The sequence below is a fragment of the Pinus tabuliformis genome, chromosome 7 (genome assembly GCF_031772625.1).
Source record: "Pinus tabuliformis cultivar Carrire ecotype Pingquan chromosome 7, CPIR1, whole genome shotgun sequence".
In the NCBI taxonomy this organism is placed as follows: Eukaryota; Viridiplantae; Streptophyta; class Pinopsida; order Pinales; family Pinaceae; genus Pinus; species Pinus tabuliformis.
The window spans coordinates 740,953,807-740,973,280 of NC_142293.1; the positions used below are offsets into that span (position 1 = coordinate 740,953,807).

General features: G+C 40.9%; 1 protein-coding gene across 2 annotated transcripts in view; it reads right to left on the reverse strand.

Annotated features, from left to right (window-relative positions):
• The window catches only part of LOC149249662 (Transducin/WD40 repeat-like superfamily protein), a 282,247-nt gene that overhangs the window by 109,845 nt on the left and 152,928 nt on the right, over positions 1-19,474 (reverse strand). For both annotated transcript variants that reach the window (XM_089456305.1, XM_089456306.1), the window contains 5 exons: positions 13,060-13,160; positions 12,886-12,952; positions 12,618-12,717; positions 12,338-12,454; positions 12,105-12,242 (listed from right to left, as the gene is read on the reverse strand). In XM_089456305.1, coding sequence (XP_089312431.1) covers positions 12,105-12,242; positions 12,338-12,454; positions 12,618-12,717; positions 12,886-12,952; positions 13,060-13,160 — 523 coding nt within the window. The remainder of the gene's footprint in view (positions 1-12,104; positions 12,243-12,337; positions 12,455-12,617; positions 12,718-12,885; positions 12,953-13,059; positions 13,161-19,474) is intronic.

Sequence of the window (19,474 nt, forward strand, 5' to 3'; positions counted from 1 at the left end):
TTAGTGAGGAATGAGGCTCCTCCTCTCCTACTTTTATATCTTTCCTTAGGCTAACGTCTAGCCCGCCCAAAGGGTCCTTTCACGTGACTTGAATTCTCTAGAATAATTAGCCCATATAGTATTCACAAATTCATATCTCCATTTCTACAAGGCATCTCATGGTGCTTGAAGTTGACCCTAGCTCCTTTTAGGGTCCTCTTTCATCTCATGAGCCAAGTCACCAATTCTCCTCATGGTCTTTGCCCCACACCATTGGGTAAAAAACCCCCACCTTGGGTTCTAAGCCCACAAACCATATTTGCGTGCCCATTCCTCGAAAACCCTCTAGCCTAGGGTTTGGAGTACCTCCCAAGCTACAAATCTCAACATGGATCAGTGCCTAATCCTTGGGATATGGAGTCTATGATGATTCAAAATTTTGTCAAAATCTTCTTCAAGGAGGCTAAAAGGTGATGCCCTAGCAACCACTCTTTAACATTTACCCACCCAAGATCTATGGACTTTCATGGGAGAAAAACAAGTTTCAATACACTAGGAACATTCATCTACTTGTTATTCAACGAGTAACATATGCAATTTCACTATCTAACAATCTTTGCAATGATATTCAAAACTTAGGTCACCAAGATCTAGCTAGTTGCAATAATTCTACACATTAGACATTATTTCATGAAAAATATTCAACAAAAATCACTTACAAGATATTCAAAACTTGGGTCTCCAAGATCTAGCTAGTTGCAATAATTCTACACATTAGACATTATTTCATGAAAAATATTCAACAAAAATCACTTACAAGATAACAAGAGATATATCCAATCATAAATCAAGAAGTAGATCCAAGAAAGAACGAAATTTCAGCTCCCAAATATATCGAAATGCATCAAAAGATCTCCAATAGACATCCAAGAAGAAGTGTGAAATTCGTACAAGAGAAAGAATCCAATAAGTGATCATGATCTCTCTTAATGGGAGAGATCTCTATTTATATGTGTCCAATCTAATTCGAACTAGCATAAGATGCCCCTAACATTTGTTTAATGTGCAAAATAACATGTCCTTGATGAGAAGCCCACCATGTAGCTCATAAAGTGAAGAATAAGCCATCCAAAAGTGAGTCGAAATGATGAAATCATGGTGTGGAAGGACCATTGAGGGCCTCACTAAATCCTCAAAGTGCCATAATGAGAGTGAGGTTCCATGAATGATAGACAAGGGGGTGGTCCCTTGATCTCCAAGCAAAACATCATGTGGCGCTCCAAGTGGCTCTGGGGCAAAAGTAGTGGTCTCATGGGTCTTCTAATATAAAATAAGCCTGTAGACTACTCCAAATGAGGGAACAGAGATGGTGCTTTCCCTCCCATGTCTCAAGGATGAGACAAACCTCCTTTGGGCCTCGGATCAGCTGCCAAACCTTGTATATATCCCGAAGTCAGTTGGGGGCATTGTTGGTCCAAGTGCATCATCTCGCATATAATGTGGGGCAATGAACAAGTTGTTGAAGGTGTTGAGGTTGCCCATGGCATGAGATAATGCTCTGTCACATGATGGAAACCCATGGCTCTCAACGCTTCCCCTACAAGTGTCAATATGATCCTCTGGTGGGCTTGGGTCCCAGTTAAGCGACCCAACCCATGATGAAACCACCTATCAATCTTGTATAAGAACCAATGTGTCTCCTCACCTCCAAGTACAATAATTCATTAGTGCACCTAAGTGAATCAAGCTTGTTAGTCAAGGGCACAACTGAGACAACATAGTGGGTTTCCCTTCTAAATTTGGGGCATTGGGCATGTAATGGTTACCTCTCTAGGTAGGAGTGGAAACAACTCTATTAGGTGTTCCCAACCCCTAAGGGGAAGGACATGGTTAAGGTACATCCTTCAACTGGTAGGTGTCATGTGGATAATAATGAGGTGAATTAGGACACAGGAGTCTCAAGGCCAAATGCCATGGGCTCAAGGGTGGTAATGATGAGGGCTGTCCACATATTTGGGTGTATGAATGTACGAGGGCACAATCGTGGTCCATGAGTTATCCCAACCTTTGTTTTTCCACCCTTCTTCATTCGTCTTTTGCCTTTTATTGATCTTTCTTTTATTTTATTGCTCGGGGCTTCAGGGGATAAGAGCATGTTGTGAATGATATTAAATTGATTACCCCCTTAAGGTGGGGCAGTTCGTCGCCCTCCAGGGGTTGGGACATGCATGGGTTCCTTAATGATGTAGAGGGCACTCATATGGGCCTTAGGAACCAGGGTGATGGCCATAATGATAAGGGGTAGAGCTCATGTTTGGCTTTTGTCCACGTGCAAAATCTTATTGTCCAGGCCATCTTTTGCATTTTGTGGCATTATTTCCTTTTGTATGTGGTCATGATATGCTTTTATCTTTTCTTTAGTTGCATCAACCTCCAGGGCATCGTTCCAGGCCCGACCCAAATATGTGGACAAGAGGGGAAAGTACCAGATCCTTGTGGACCCAGAGAGGGAAGATGATGCAATAGGGCATGAAATGTGCAGAGGGGGATGAAAATTTTGGAACGGGAAAATGGGACCACGCTACCAAAATCGGGGTTTCCCAATTAGAGCCCATCCTGAAGCTACAAGCTAGTAGGGGAGATCCCATGGGACTAGGGTTGAGGATTAACCCCCCCATTTAAGGTGAGGGAACAAGACTATAGTCGAAACCCTTCCTCCTTCTGAGTCATCCAATAATCCATACCCAAGTGTGCCCAAGAAAAATAAGCATAAGCACCCGATTGCACAATGAAAGACATACCTTTAGGATTGGATGGCCCACCTTCAAACATACGCTCTCGACAGATGGGTGAGGGGGCATATGACTGGCTCAGGGAGCGGAGATAAACTAGCACATAATCAGATACACTAGTGGCTGTCAAGGGCTGCTGGTTGTCGGCTAAAGACAAATCTAGAAGAAAAAAATTCCTATGGGGTCACCCACTGGTGGTGGATAATAGGACTCAAATTTGAAAATTACTTATATAAATAACCATAAACCCTATTTATAAATCCTCTAATAGCGGCGACAGAAGTAGAAGCCTTAGGGGGCTCTTGACTTGGTTTGACTGAGCCATTTGATCCAAAATATCTATTAAGGAAGCCTCTCTTGTGATGGATTGCATCCATCACTAAAATGAGGGGAGGGGCGTAGTTGATGAGGTGACAATGGTAACTCTCCCATGTTACTCATTATCTGAGTCACCTTGTGAGGCTTTGCACTAAGGTGCAAGATTTTGTTATAACAGTGCCAACATCAAAATGACTCATAGTTCAAATCAAGTAGTTAGATGCCCATTACTAGATTTTTCTGTTCTGCCTCAGATGTTAAGAGAGCTTCATCTAATTGCACTTGGACTCGCCCTATGATTACTTAGTCAGGTCCTCTTAGTCCCAAGCAATCCCTAAAGGACATTATTAGGCTTTGGTGATTGATGATGATAGAAATAGCTCCTCTTCCACCTTTATATCTACCTCTAATGAGGATGAGTTATCTTCTTTGCTCCTTTTACATAATGATGTACCTATCTATAGTTCTTGCTCCTTTTACACTCTAGGATTACCCCTTCCTACTCACTACTTTTATTTTCATTTGTATTTCTTTTGGCACTTAGAAGTTGCCTTGGTATTGCCAAATATTGTGGTTTGATGTAGTCTTTAGTCCCATATAGCTATTTTGGTTATGTGTAGGCATTAACAAAGATTATATTTGTTTGTTTTTGTATCATCGAAGGTGTTCTAATCTTGAAACTTTGTGGAGAGGCTAAAACACAGGAGTTCTCCATAACCCAACAATTGTTTCTGAAAATTCCACCTAGAAGTGTCTCAATTAGATTATTAGCCTATTTTTTAATATTTCCTAAGTCTAAACTTAGGAAAAGGCGTTAATTAATCAGTATTAATTGAGAAAGGTGTGAATCATCTAGAAACTCACACAGATCGGCTAGGAAATAATCTTAGCCCTTGATTAAGATTTGATCTTGACCGTTGGAGGTTCAACAGAAGATTATAAGAAGAAATCGATAGGTAGATGGAAAACATACACACAAGAGATCGATTTCCTTGGAGAGTTCGATTTTCCAAAGAGCAGCAGTCAGTTGCCAGAAGAGTTCGAGCTTCAGAAGGGAAGTAGAGACAAAGAGGGGCAGGGACAGTGAGGTCAGAGGAAGATTTTCCAGACCCGGCGAGTACTTTGCAAAGAGGCTGAAATTTCTCCAAGAGGTTGCGCAAAGGCAACGCAAAATCTTCAGAGGGCAGTTCGATTTTGCTGGGGTGAAGCTAGTTATCAATTTCAGAGGTCGGAAGACATTTCCAGAGTGTCGGAGAGACAGTTTCCCAATTAGCAGCAAGCAGGATGCCTTGATTTGCAAAATTTTTGAGGTTATGCCGAGCTTGCGCAAAGCTAGGTGGACGACTTGCTTTTTAGAGGTAGACAAGAGTCGTGATTGCTCGAAGCGAATGTAATTTCTCTCAGATAATTTTTGCCAGTATTTTCTCTGCAAGATTACCAGTTTTCAGCATCCAGATTGTACTCAAATTATTTCACTACTACATAATAATAAAAACCCTCAGCTATTGCATCGATTTTCCCAAGTTGGGTTTTTTTGAGGACATTTCTCCAAAAATAATTGTGTCAATTTTTATGTGTGTGCTAGCATATTTTTCGGTGTCCAGTGCTATTATTTTCCATAGTATTTTTGGAACGATTGAAGTGTGTTTATTTCGTTGTTGTCGTAGCAATAAACTACTAATTTAACAGTTATAAGAAATAATAATAGTTGTTGCAATAGGATTTCAGACTTGAAACTTTCCCATGGTATTAGAGCGAGGTTGATCGGATCAATAGCTCAGAGACAGAGGGAGAAATTCGTTGTTCAGATGGAGCAACAGCAAAATTTCTCCAAGGTTTGCGCAAAGCCTCGCCAAGCAGTGCAAGTGGCAGAGCAGAAGTTCGATTTCCAATTACAAGGTGGCAGGAAAAGTTTGAAATTGCTCAGTGCAGAACTCCAACAGGTAGAGGTAGAGCCAGAAAGTATTTCCGAAGAACAGCGCAACAGAATCGTTGAGCAAATTCGAGCAGAAGAGGAAGAGAAAGTGCACACATGGAGAGAATTTCTCTCAAAGGGTTTCTAGCCTAGAAATCCAATTTTCCAGTTGCAGATTGGCAGAAGCTGTGAACAGGGTTTCTCACTCCAGAAGGGAGTGCGTGTAGCAGATACAGCAGCCAAGCAGAGGAAGAGGGAGATTTTCAACTAGATTTAGAGATGGCCACAACGGGGCTTAGAGATCAGGATAGGTTGGAGGGGGTCTCCAACTATGTCATCTGAAAGGCTAGGATTTCCTTTCTTCTAGATGAATATGGCTCGAAAGCCTATGTGGTCAATGTGGTAGTAGTACCCTAGGATACCGATCAGCTAAAGGAGTACATAAAGGATATGGCAAAGGCAAAGCGGATGATCTTTGATGGAATCCGAGATCATATAGTCTCACATATATCTGGCAAGAACACTACCAAGGAAATGTGGGATGCTCTCTCCTAGCTATATCAAAGTTCTCCCGAGCAGCAGAAGATGTTTCTCCAAGAGAAGCTGAGAAGCATCAAGATGCAAAAGGGTGAAGGCATAGATCTCTTCCTCATCATGATTCAAGAAGTTTGTGATCAACTTTCAGCAGTTGGAGAGGCACCTCAACCGATAGAGCTTGAATAGTCGCACTAAACAGTGTCTCAGAGGAATGGCAAGTCTTTTTCCAAAGTATCTTAGGTCGAGACACATTGTTTGGGTGGGACGAGATGTGGTCTGACCTCCAACAGGAGTTGAGGCAAGCTCTAGAAAAGAGCACCATTAGCAGAAGCAACAATAAGGTTGTGAAGGGTGAGAAGGAAGAGGAGAATGTGGCCCTAGCATCAAAGGGTCCCAATCAGGGACAAGGGGAGAAGAAGAAAAAGAAAGACCTATCTAAGGTCAAGTGCTTCAAATGTGGTGAGTTCGGTCACTACAGTGTTAGTTTTTGGTAGCATCGGATGTGCTCTAGCCATGAAAATTGGTGGAGAGGCTAAGGCACATGAGTTCTAAAGAACCCAAAAATCGTTTCGTGAAATTTCACTGGGATTGTATTTTATTAAAATAATTACTATTTTTAATGGGGTTCCTAAGTCTAAACTTAGGAAAATTAAAGTATTAATGGGTATTAATTAAAATATGGGTGAGAATGTTCTGGAAAGCGGATCAAGTCAAGTTTTAATCTTAGCCATTGATTAGAGACTTAATCTCGGTCATTGAAGTCTCAACAAGAAAAATATAAAAAAGAGGCTTGGGGTTCATTTAGAAACACACACGAAGAGAACGAATTGATCTAGAGTTCGATTTTTGGGGCTATAAAGTTGAGAATTTTGAACTAAGTGATCATTCTACAGCAGAGGGGCAGGGATAGTTCGGGAATACTGAGCAGCGTGGAAGAGAGCCACTAGTGGAGGCAGCGCAGCATCTAGAGGGATTGACGCTGGGCCAGTCTGGGCCCACGTAGTCTTGACGCAGAGCCAGAAGGGCAAGCGCAAAAATGAGGCTGCCCTCATGCAGAAATCCGGAACTGTTAGGGGAGCTGTCAGAACAGCCGAGAGAGGTTGACAGTGGACATAGAAGCTCCAGGAGGCTGAAGAGACAACGCAGGGCTAACGCAGAGCTTGTAAGGCTAACACAGGGCCGACGCAGGGTCAGCGCAGAGATAGTCGGGGGTTTGCCAGTTCAATTGTCGGATTAGCTGGACACTGCCAGGTGAAGTGAGGTAATCTCACTCAGTTTTCTACCATTATATTTTTCTCTGTAACTAGATTGTCGGGAGGGCATCCAACATTGTATTCAAAACTACTGCTTAATAATATAAAACCCTCAGAGCCGCTGCACCGGTTTTCACGCATTGGATTTTTCCTGGGATTATTTTGTCCAAAAAGAACGGTGTCCTATGTATCTTGTTCTTTGCTCAGTTTCTTGTTTCATGTAATCAAATTAAATTGGTGTAGGCTGCAAAAGTAATTTACTTGAGTATTTTTCAGAAAATGACTTGATAATGTATATTAAAATCAAGTAGGAGCAATAAATTCAGTTTTGCTGCAGTAGCGGTTCCTTGAGGGTAGGAATTTTCACATGGTATCAGAGGATTGATTTTGAAGCAGTAAGAGCAGATCTATTGTTGAGCAGAAAGGCCAATGGCTTCATTTGGCAGCAATTTGAATCCCCTTGAAGGGATTGCGCAGTCATTACTGGGAAAGCAGAGATTCTGAGAAAATCTCTCTCTGAGAGAGTCAACAGAGAGGTATGATTTCTGGTTCATGAGCTTGCAGAGGCAGAGGGAGTGACGCAAAGCCTCAGCGCAATGATTGAAAGACGCAGTTTCTGTCGACGCAGAAATCTGTTGGAAAAGAGTGAAGACACATAGAAGGGGAATTTTCTCCTTAGGGGACTTTTCTCGCCAAAACTCTGAATTCTTCACTTGTCAGACAACAAACCAGTGTTGTGAAGCGACTAGAGGAGTCAATTCGACAGAATGGATGAGATGGCATCACATGGACTCAGAGATCAGGACAGGTTGGAAGGAGCTTCCAACTATGCCATATGGAAAACCTGAATCTTAGCTGTTTTGGAGGAGTACGATCTCGAAGCTTACGTCAAGAGTGTTTTGGTTGTTCCTGTAGACAATGATCAGAAGAAGAAGTACAAGGCTGAGCAGGGAAAGGCGAAGAGGTTCATACTCAATGGAGTTCGAGATCATGTGGTCTCACACTTGCAAGGCAAAGATACAACCCGAGAAATGTGGGAAGCTTTGTCTTCACTGTATGAAGGTTCTTCCGAACAGTGGAAGATGTACTTAGAACAAAAGTTGCAGCGGACATTGATGTAGAAGGGAGAAGGAGTTAACTCCTATCTTCAATGTCTTCAGGACACCAGAGACCAGCTTGCTGCAGTGGGGTCTACTCCTCAATCTACTGCGATGGTAAGGACGACCCTGAATGGAGTCTCGGATGAATGGCAAGTCTTCGTCCAAAGTATACTGGGCAGGGAAAGACTACCTTCATGGGACGAGATGTGGGTAGCCCATCAACAGGAAGAATTAAGGAGGGATCTAGTTAAGGTCAACCTCAATGGCAGCAGTGGGAGTGGCACGAAGACCAAGGAGGAGGAGGAGAACGCAATTCTATCATCAAAGGGACAACAGAAGACAAAGCGGAAGGACATTTTGAAGGTGAAATGTTTCAAATGTGGTGAGATGGGCCACTTTTCATCCCAATGTCCTTTCAAGCAAAAGGATAAGGATGAGAAACATGATCCTAACGCTGCTCCAGCAAAAATTGACAAAGATGAGTTTTCCATGAGTGCCCACGCATCCCCAGGAGGGAAATGGGGCGATATTGAATTGTAGTCGCAAGGACTACATGTGGGAAGGATCCTTGAGGAGTCCACCTCTTGGATCAATTCCTTGCTACGAAAGCCCGAGATTCAACAGTAGCAAGATGGACTTAGTGTCAGATGATGCAGTGGATTGTTTAGAGAGACAGATGTAGTAGACTGAGACTAGAGGCAGACCAGCGCAGAGCAAGGCTGGTAGCAGTGCGGATGGCATAGTGCAGAAGTCAGCAGCAGCACAGAAAATTCAGAGGGTCAGAGACTAGTATCAGTCAGATTCCAACATTCACATGGTATTATGTTGAACACATTAGATCAGAAATTTTGGATGCTTTTTCGTTGTTGAGCAGCAGCAATTGGAAAATGACGCAGTGCAGAGCTAGCAATGGTAGTGTTAGCAGCAGATGCAGAGGGAGCTATAGTACAGATGCAGCTATGGCAGTGGCAGTGCCATGGGCAGTAGTATAGTAATAGTAGCAGCACATTGTTGGTGGCAGCAACAGTGCGAAAAGGAGATGCTTCAGAGACAGAGCAGCATGCAGTTGGCAACTGTTGCTAGAGCACATTCCTCGCTAAGAGGAGTGTTAGTTTTTGGTAGCATTGGATGTGCTCTAGCCATGAAAATTGGTGGAGACGCTAAGGCACATGAGTTCTAAAGAACCCAAAAATCTTTTGGTGAAATTTCACCTGGATTGTATTTTATTAAAATAATTAATATTTTTAATGGGGTTCCTAAGTCTAAACTTAGGAAAATTAAAGTATTAATGGGTATTAATCAAAATATGGGTGAGAATGTTCTAGAAAGCGAATCAAGTCAAATTTTAATCTTAGCCATTGATTAGAGACTTAATCTCGGTTGTTGAAGTCTCAACGAGAAAAGTATAAGAAGGAGGTTTGGGGTTCATTTAGAAACACACAGAGAGAACAAATTGATCTAGAGTTTGATTTCTAAGGCTAGGAAGTTGATAATTTCGAACTAAGTGATCATTCTGCAGCAGAGGGGCAGGGACAGTTTGGGAATACTAAGTAGAAAGGCGGGTAGCCACTAGTGGAGGCAGTGCAAGACCTAGAGGGACTGACGCTGGGCCATTCTAAGCCCACGCAGTCTTGACGCAGAGCCAGAAGGGCCAACACAAAAGTGAGGCTTCCCTCACGCAGAAATTCAGAACTGCCGAAAACCGCCGAGAGAGGTTGACGCAGAAGCTCCAGGAAGCAGAAGAGACAGCACAGGGCTGATACAAAGCCTGTAAGGTTGAAGCAGAGCCTACACAGGGTCAGCGTAGAGATAGTCGGGGTTTGCCAGTTCTGCTGTCAGATCAGTCGGAAGATGTCGGGTGAAGTGAGGTAATCTCACTCAATTTTCTACCATTATATTTTACTCTATAACTGGATTGTCAAGAGGGCATCCAGCATTGTATTCAGAACTACTGCTTAATAATATAAAACCCTTAGAGTTGTTGCACCGGTTTTCCCACATTGGGTTTTTCCGAGGACTATTTTGTCCAAAAATAACGGTGTCCTGTGTATCTTGTTCTTTGCTTAGTTTCTTATTTTATGTAATCAAATTAAATTGGTGTAGGCTGCAGAAGTAATTTAATTCAGTATTTTTTAGAAAATAACTTGATAATGTATATTAAAATCAAGTAGGAGAAGTAAATTCAGTTTTGTTGTAGTAGGGGTTCCTTGAGGGTAGGAATTTTCACATACAGTACCTAGTGTCCTCTCAGGAAGAAGGACAAGCAGGAGAAGCAGGACCAAGCGGCAGCATCCGTAGAGATAAATAAATTGTCCTCCACGCTAGAGGAATATTTTGCTACGTTTGCAGCTATACCGCCAGGAGTGAGGTAGGACAATGTGGAGCTATAGTCCCAGAGTTGTAGAGGTTTGGGCAGGGTCCATTGAGGTGTCCTCCTCATGGATCATTACCATGCTATAGGGCCCCACAATATTCAATAGTAGGATGAATCAGTGTCTGTGATGCAATCAAATTCCAAGGTGACAGTTGCAAACAAGTAGCAGTCAGGTACTGAGGAGCGCAGTGTAGTGTTGGCAACAGTGAAAATGGCACAGTGTAGAGTTAGCAGCAACACAGATTCTTCAATAGATAGGGCAGTGGCTAGTAGCAATCAGGATTCAGGAGACAGATGCAACAGACATAGTTGATTCAGTATTAAGGATGCTTCTCAGCTGCAGATGCAGAGTTGGCAGCAGTACCACAATGCCAGTGGAAACACAAATGCAGCATCAGAGTTGCGCAGTGGTGGTGGGCAATGGTAGGCAATCACAGGAGCCAGACATCAGCGGTGTGATAGAGGGTGATACAGAGATAGGGTGTTGTAGCAACTGTGTAGCACTAGAACACCTTACTCGCTAAGAGAGAGTGTTACTTTTGTACATCAGAGGTGTTCTAGTCTCAAAATTTCATGGAGAGGCTAAAACACGGGAGTTCCCCATAACCCAGAAATCGTTTTTGGAAATTCCACCTAGAAGAGTCTCAATTAGATTATTAGCCTATTTTTTTAATATTTCCTAAGTCTAAACTTAGGAAAAAGGGTTAATTAATTAATATTAATTGAGAAAGGTGTGAATCATCTCAAAACTCACACGGATCGACTGGATAATAATATTAGCCCTTGATTAAGATTTAATCTTGGTCGTTGGAGGTTCAATAGAAGATTATAAGAAGTCGATGGGTAGATGGAGAACATACACACAGAGATCGATTTCCTTAGAGAGTTTGATTTTCCAGAGAGCAGCAGTCAATTGTCGGAAGAGTTCAAGTTTCAAAAGGGAAGCAGAGACAGAGAGGGTCAGGGGCAGTGAGGCCGAAGGAAGATTTTCTGGATCCGGCGAGTACTTTGCAAAGAGGCCTTAATATCTCCAGGAGGTTGCGCAGAGGCAACGCAGAAGCTTCAGAGAGCAGTGTTTGTTGGGGTGAAGTTGGTTATTAGTTCCAAAGGTCGGATGACATTTTCAGAGTGTCGGAGAGACAGTTTCCCAGTCAGCAACAGGCAGGACGGCTTCATCTACAGAAGTTTCGAGCTAAAGTGTTTGAAGAACTATGCAGAGTTGGCATAGGGCTTGCACAGAGCTAGGTGGACGGCTTGCTTTTCAGAGGCAGTGAAGTGCTAGAATTGCTCACAATGAGGGTAATTTCCCTCAAATAATTTTTGCCACTATTTTCTCTGCAGAATTGCCAGTTTTTGGCATCCTAATTGTACTCAGAATATTTCACTGTTGCATAATAATAAAAACCCTCAGCAGTTGCACTGGTTTTCCTAAGTTGGGTTTTTTCAGGGACATTTCTCCAAAAATAATTGTCTTAATTTTTATGTGTGCTAGCATATTTCTCAGTTTCTAGTGCTATTATTTTCTGCGGTATTTTTGTGAAGATAGTGTCTTTATTTCATTGTTGTCGTAGCAATAAACTGCTAATTTAATTAACAGTTAGAAGAAATAATACCAGTTGCTGCAATGGAATTTCAAACTTGAGATTTTCACAACATTGTCTTATTTTCAACAAAAACAAAAGACAACAACCTTACTACTGCATGACTTGCTTATCTCACTCTTATAGGTAAACCTTAAACTGTCACTTCCTGTACAAATTTATAATACAAGAACTAGAGTACCAAAACCAAAGGAAAATATTAAATGCACAACTAGAAAATAATAAGTAGACCTACCTTTTCTCCACCATAAGCATCCAGAACATAAATATGATTATTCGTTGTGGATAAAAGCATTTGTTTGCCATCATTGCTGAATTTAATATCAGATACCTCTGCAGTATCTCCACCGACTAGGAAGGTGTCAAAAGGCCCCTGAAAATTGAGACAAAGACAACTTAAATAAATCAGCTTCTTGACAAATTGTGAGAATATCAACATTTAGAAACTTTAATTTCTAAATCTAGAACCTTATCATAAGAACGAGAATCAAACAATTTAATAGCCCCTCCTTCCATGGCCACAGCAAAAACAAGTCCTTGTTGATCATATGCTACAGTTGGCTTCCCACGTAGTCGCAGCAATCCCTACAAACATGCTGTATTGATGAACTTCAAAAATCCTTATAAGCTAAATTAATTTAAATTCTAGCGCACTAATATGCATATATATTATATACCATGGTCTATAGCAAAACTAAAATAATCCATTCAGACAAATAAATTTTCTGACCAATAACTATAATCCGACCTGGCATGCATTCACACGAAGGTCCCATAGCCGCACAGTGTGGTCCATTGATCCTGACATAAAGCTATCATTTGTAGGGGACATGCAGAGTGATACCACCCTAAAAGAAGATGGGAAAAGTAGAAAATTTAGGGACAAAACATATCAACTACAAAGTAGGAAAGGAAACAAAGGCTGTCAATAATATCAACAAACATACCAAAACTAACTCTTTTGAACCTGCAACTGATAGGCAGTCAAAATACTGAGGCATATTTTGAATTTGTACCTGTTTTGATGTCCTTTGAAATATCGTAGAATTCGATTGTCATACAGAGAGAGATATTGCAACGATTCTGAAAAGATAATCGTAAAAATATTTCAGATTATAGGAATCCAAAGTACCAAAACCATGACTTAAAAGCAGGTGATTAATATAACAATTAGGGAAAAGCATATGTACCATCTGAATTATTTCTAGAGGAAAATATAACAGAGCTCGGGTGATGTGTAAAGCAAATGAGGTCCACACCATGCTTCTTGTCATATACAGTTTTTTGAAGTCTGGACAATGAAAAATAGGTTAATAACCATTAAAAGATACCAAAACTGTTGTCAAATAAATATGAGACAAAGCAATGCATGTAGAAATGTATTTCTTAGACCCACCCCAGTTTCAGGTTTAATGAAGTCTCATCATGTTTAATGCCCAACCCACATTTTATTTGCTGCTGTCACAAACATAAATATATCATAAATTGAAACACAACAGTCCAATCAACTTTTACCTTTTTCTGAGATAAAACACAAGCAAACCCACAAAATTTGGACACAAGAATTTTTGGGCAACAGCCCCAGGAAAAACTCTGAAGGGAAAACCAGTGAGAGAGAGAGGAAATTTCTTATTTCTTCAGAGAAATTTTACAACAATAATTATAGCAATAAATGCCCAGAATTTTCTAGAAAATTGTGTTGTACTTGCTCCTTGAAATCAGTGCCTCAAAGCCCTTGATTTCTGTGCCCTCCTGGCACAGAAATTCGTGCCAAACTGCTGTACGAATGGCTGCAATAAATACGCTGTCATTCCTCAATTTTCACGCCCAGCTGACCCTTGAAATTCATGTCAGACCTCCCTCAAATTTCATGCTGCTGTAGCAGCTTTGACAGCATTGTACCTTCCTCTTGCTGTGAGCAGACTACTGGGAAAGTGCCTCAACATTCATGCACTGCTCAGCCTTGAATTTCATGCCCTCCTCTCCTCGAAATCTGTATTGTACTCAATGTTTTAAGACTCCGACTCGGCCGAGGATCGACTCCGACTCCGACTCCGAAACGGTAATGACTCGGCCGGCTCGATTTCAATGACTCGGTCGTTGTAAAAAATACATTAAATATTTATTTTTTTTATAAAAAAACATAATTTTAAAGATTTTCATTCATGTTTCCAAACACACAGCATTATAATATAGATGGAAGACAACATATGATCAAAGTAGGCTCATGAACCAATCCATTATATCAAAATGGTACCCAATGGCAATACATAGTCAACTGTCATACATGATCGAAGACTCAAAACAAAAAACACATAACCAAGGAGGCTAGAAATGGCCTCTACAACAAAAGTAAACTGTGACGGTGACCAGACTCCAGTACTAGTACTACAGTACTACTGGGCCACTGGCTAGTAGCTACTGTCAGAGGAGCCAAGATCACGTCGATCAATCTCTGGATCATCATCATCAGAGTCAGACAGGGGGCCCCATGGCTCCTCCTCATCATCATCATCCCCAACTGCAACTGTAGAAGTGGTACCACTAGCAGGTTGTGCAACTGCAGCAGATGCAAGCTGAGATAGAGTAGATATGCGGCTGCGCTTCTATCGTGGCTGAGCAGAGGAAGCACCTACAACTAGAGTCCCTGCTGGCTGTGAGACTGAGGCTGGTGGATTGGGATCTGCATTCAACTGAATAGGCTGAAGTTGAACAGCATGTTCAAGTTCAACTGATGTCTCCAGATCTAAATCTAAATCAAGATCCTCATCAGGATCAAACTCTGCTGGACAACTGTCCACTACCCAATCTGATGTTGGATCAATGTCTTCCAACACAATGGGATCTGAATCCGGTCTTTTGTTCAGCAAATGGTTTCGTCTGAGCCGGAGGTTGTATTGGACAAAAACTAGATCATTTAACCGTTTTTGATCCAAATGGTTTCTCTTCTTTGTGTGAATCCTCTCAAAGACAGCCCAATTGCGCTCACACCCAGATGCACTGCAAGTTTGACTCAAAATACGAATTGCAAACCTTTGCAATTCAGGACAATGGCCACCAAAGGCCTCCCACCATTGTGCTGCAAAAAACATAGGAGTGTAATGAGTTAGCTCAACAAAATTACAAATTATATCTAACTTTCAAATTATAAACGATTTAACAAACTTTTAAAAAAAGTAAAACTATTAAGAATTTGAAAATTGAAATTTTTGTTTACCTGGCTCATCTGCTTCTCTTGCAATCTTTGCTAGGTTCTTCCCAAAGGTACCTGCTGCATTGCTGAAGATATTGGCCTGTCGGTGTATCTCCAGCTAATCAGACTCCAATGGGATCATGCGTTCAATGCAATCAACCAGTCCATCTCTGACCTCCCCCGTCAAAGCTCCTGACTCCTTAGCTTTATAATGATACCGTGGGTTCAAAAAATACCCAGCTGCATGTATAGGGCGATGGAGTTGATTGTTCCATCTTTCATCAATGATTTCCCAAATGGGCCCATACTTTGCCACTCTATCCTTGTATACCGTCTTTATTTGCTCCTTTGCTTGATCCATAGCCTCATAAATGAAGCCCATAGCCAACCTTTCCCCATCCACCAACCGCAACACCTTAACTAGTGGCTCAGCAAGCTTCACAATCTCTGCTGCCTTTCTCCAAAAAGTTTCTTCATGGACTTTCCTTTTCAATTCTTTGCCTTCTAGTTTGTTAGACCAATTGCTTTGATTCCATTCATCACTGGAAAACATCTTTTGCAAGTTTCTATGTTGGGAAAGCATAGATTGCAATGTCAAAAAATGTGTAGCAAATCTAGTGATGGCAGGCCTAACAATATCCTTGCCCCCAGTGTGTTTCCTCATGAGGCTCAAAACCAATGTATGATTGTAGATAAATTTTGTTATGCTTTTGGCATGATCTATAGTGTTTTTGACCCAATCTAATTTTCCAATATCCTCAAGCATGAGGTCTATGCAATGTGCAGCGCATGGGGTCCAAAATATGGTCTTGTGTTTTTCCTCTAACAGTTTACCAGCAAGAACATAGTTAGAGGCATGATCTGTGATGATTTGAACAACATTAGCCACCCCCACCTCCTCAACAACCTGATCCAATAGCTGAAACAACAAGTGGCCATCTTTTATCTTATTAGATGCATCAACTGATTTTAAAAACATGGTTCCCTGTGGGCAGAAGACAAGAAAGTTTATGATGGTACGGTTTCTTTGATCAGTCCATCCATCTGACATGATGGTACACCCTGTTCTTGCCCATGAGTCCCTGAACTCTTGCAAATACTCATTAATGGATTGAATTTCTTTCTGCAAACGAAACCCCCTTAGCTCATGCATAGTAGGGCCTTTGAAGCCTTTACCAGCAGCATGTATGGCATCAAACATAGGCTCATAATATGGTGAACGAGCAGCATTAAAGGGGATATCAGCATCATACCACCATCTAGCTATGTAATCACAAGCAGTCTCCCTCAATTCTTTCTTCCAATGGTCATCTAAAGTGGGTTGCATTTGAGTTTTACTAACTTCAGGACCATGTGCATCGGATGGAGAGGAGGGAGTGAAATAACTTTTGATAGTCACATCACCCTTTTTCAAATTCATTCTACCCTTTCCCTTATCTTGAACAGAAGCAAAAGAGGGAGGAACATATCGGAAAGGGTTGGATGCCTCAGTTTGAGGGATAGAGGAAGAACCCTCAAAATCATAGTGGGTGTTGGTAGCCATCATTTTTTGTATCTCCCTCTTCCTCCCAATTTCAGCCTGTATGTCTTTTTGCCTAGCCTTATCTTCTTTAAATTTCTCAAAGCTGGCCAACAAATTCTTTCTAATCTCCCTAATTTCTGGTGAGGTACATGGGGTAATTTGGCCTCTAATCCCTGCCAAGTGTTGTTTCAGCCTATTAATGCCCCCAGGACCTTCCTAAATTTTCCTATGGCAAAATTTGCATTGCATTTGACTATCAACCATTTCAACATATGCCCAAGCAGGATCTCTTGCTCTAGGTGCCATTTTTTGACTAGGAAATGAAAGCAAACAATCTGAAAATGACAAAAAAAAAAAAACATTGATTCAATGTTCATTTATTTGACAAAAAACACTCTCTAAGCTTTCTAGATATGCACCTAAAATTTACTAAGCAAAAACAGATTTATAGAGGTGGAAAAAAATACCTCCAGGCACAAACTGCCTCCTCAAGCTTGCTCCAAGAATCAGCTCCTCAATGCTGCTCCAAATGGCTGCCCAAGAAGCTCCTCACTCCAACTACAATGCTCCTCCAAGACTCCTCACTGCTGCTCCAAAACAAGCTCAAGAACTGCTCACTAACTCTCAAAGAAGACTCTCACTCAAATGCATAAGACTGCTGTGAGTGAATGAGAGCACTTGGGTGTGTTAAATAGGGTTTGGGAGGGGAAAATGGACCCCAAAAATCATTTAGCATATTGGTATAACAGTTTGACATCCAAAACAAACATTAAACATTTTAAAAATCCCAAAAAAATCAATTTTTTATTGTTGTTTACGTGTGGAGGGCCGTCCCATTGTGACTCGGCCGAGTCATATCGGAAACGGCCGGGTTGGCCGAGTCATGGGTGACTCGGCCAACCAGACCGTTTCCTAGGCCGGGTCACTCTGCCACCTTTTGACTTGGATCAAGCAGGCCGTTTCGGTTTCGAAACGGCCGTTTCTTAAAACAGTGATTGTACTTGCTATTGTAGCTTCTCTTCTCTGCTGTATGAAATTATCCATTGTTGCTCTCTTCTCTTCATCCAAAACTCGTGAATGACAACGGTGTCTTTTTCTCCCTTGAGTTGTCTTTTTGTTTTCCTCATAATGAAGCGTGACCTAACCCTATTATCCAATGGTTGAGATTGGATTTTAGCCATTGAGATCAAGGGTGGGGATTTAAACTCTCATTGGACTTAAGTCACTTTATTCCCTCAAATCACCATTTCATTTAATATCACAAAAGGTCACTTAGACTTTATATCCCATAAAGTCACTTTAACTTTATATCTCATAAAGTTATGTCAAGGGATCATGATGGACACTTTTTCCATGGCAAGACACCAACCCTTATGAAACACTTGTCCTTGATACATTTTTCTAACACTCCCTCTTACTGAGAAAAATGTTTCTCACCACTCCCATCTTGTCTCTAAAGTAGATATGCTGGCCTCTAGGAAAGGTGTAAAAGCCCAAATTTTACAATTTTACAATACCAGAATTTAATGCCCTTAAATTACAATTAAATCAAACAATTTCAAAGGGAGATATACCCAGACTTTGCAGTTTATTCTGACAATCAATTTAACCAAAACAATTTAATTGCAGAAAATACCTAGATAGTTGTTTGCAAAAAGAAAAGTTTGTTGCTCCTGTCCCTGTCCCCGTTGCCAAACCGACTTTTCCTCCCAGCCTATCTGGGATCAACCTATCCAGTTCCCAGATCTAGAAGAATTCTACCCCCCATGCCCAAAATTCCAAGAACAGTTGCTCAGATTTCCCAAATTTCAGACTGGTTCCTCAATGGTGCCTCCTTCTCCCCTTTCCCCCTTATTTTCTCTATCTTATATACAGTCCCCTCCTTCAAACGGTGGTCACCTTCCTTCAACCAAGGATTAGGAATAGTTGAACCCATGGGTGCGTCTGCCACTTGTGCTAATGATTGACAACAGAGCCTAACATACAATTTTAATCGAGAGGTTAGTTTTGATTTATATTTGGTGTTTGAAACATTAACATAATTTATTGCATCTTTTGATCATATTCATGAATTTTATGGCATTTGTTTATAATTATAACTTATTTATATTATTAAATTAATTTAATCATATATTATATAAATTTTAATTTTGAAATTTTAATTGTATTTCTTGATTTTAATTTTATGAATATTTATTTATTATAATTTTATGAATATTTCTTTATTAATTTACTCATAAATATAAGTATTAAATTTTCTTGTGAGTTAGGTATTTAATTAATATGCATACTAGTGGAGTATATGTGATGCATGCATATGTAGCTATCATATGCATGTCTCGTATGCATGCCTCGTATACCCATTGTAACGTAATTCAAAATGGGTCATTACAAAAGGACTCCATGAGAATGTCGGCTATCTGCTCATCGGTGGATATATACTAAAGTTAAATTGCCCCTCTGAACACAGTCATAGATAAAGCGGTATCTAATCTTTATGTGTTTTGCCCAGTCATGAAAACCTAGATTCTTTGTGAGTTTTATGCAACTCTTATCATCATAGTACATCATTGTACACCTCAATTGCTGACCAAATAATCCCACAAACAACTTGCGAAGCTAAATGGCCTCACAACTAGCCTGACTAATTGCCATGTACTCTGCCTCAGCAGAACTCGGTGCTATTGACCTTTGCCTCCGACTGAACCATGACACCACTGTCGAACCCAACCTTAAAAAGCATCTCAAAGTGCTTTTCTTGTCACCAACACATCCTGCCCAATCTGTAATAACCCTAATTATTAGTTTAGTCAAAAAAAATCAAGGTTTTGCCTCAAGAGTTTAGGGAATGAATTTTTATCAAAAAACACCATTAAATTTGTTGAATAAT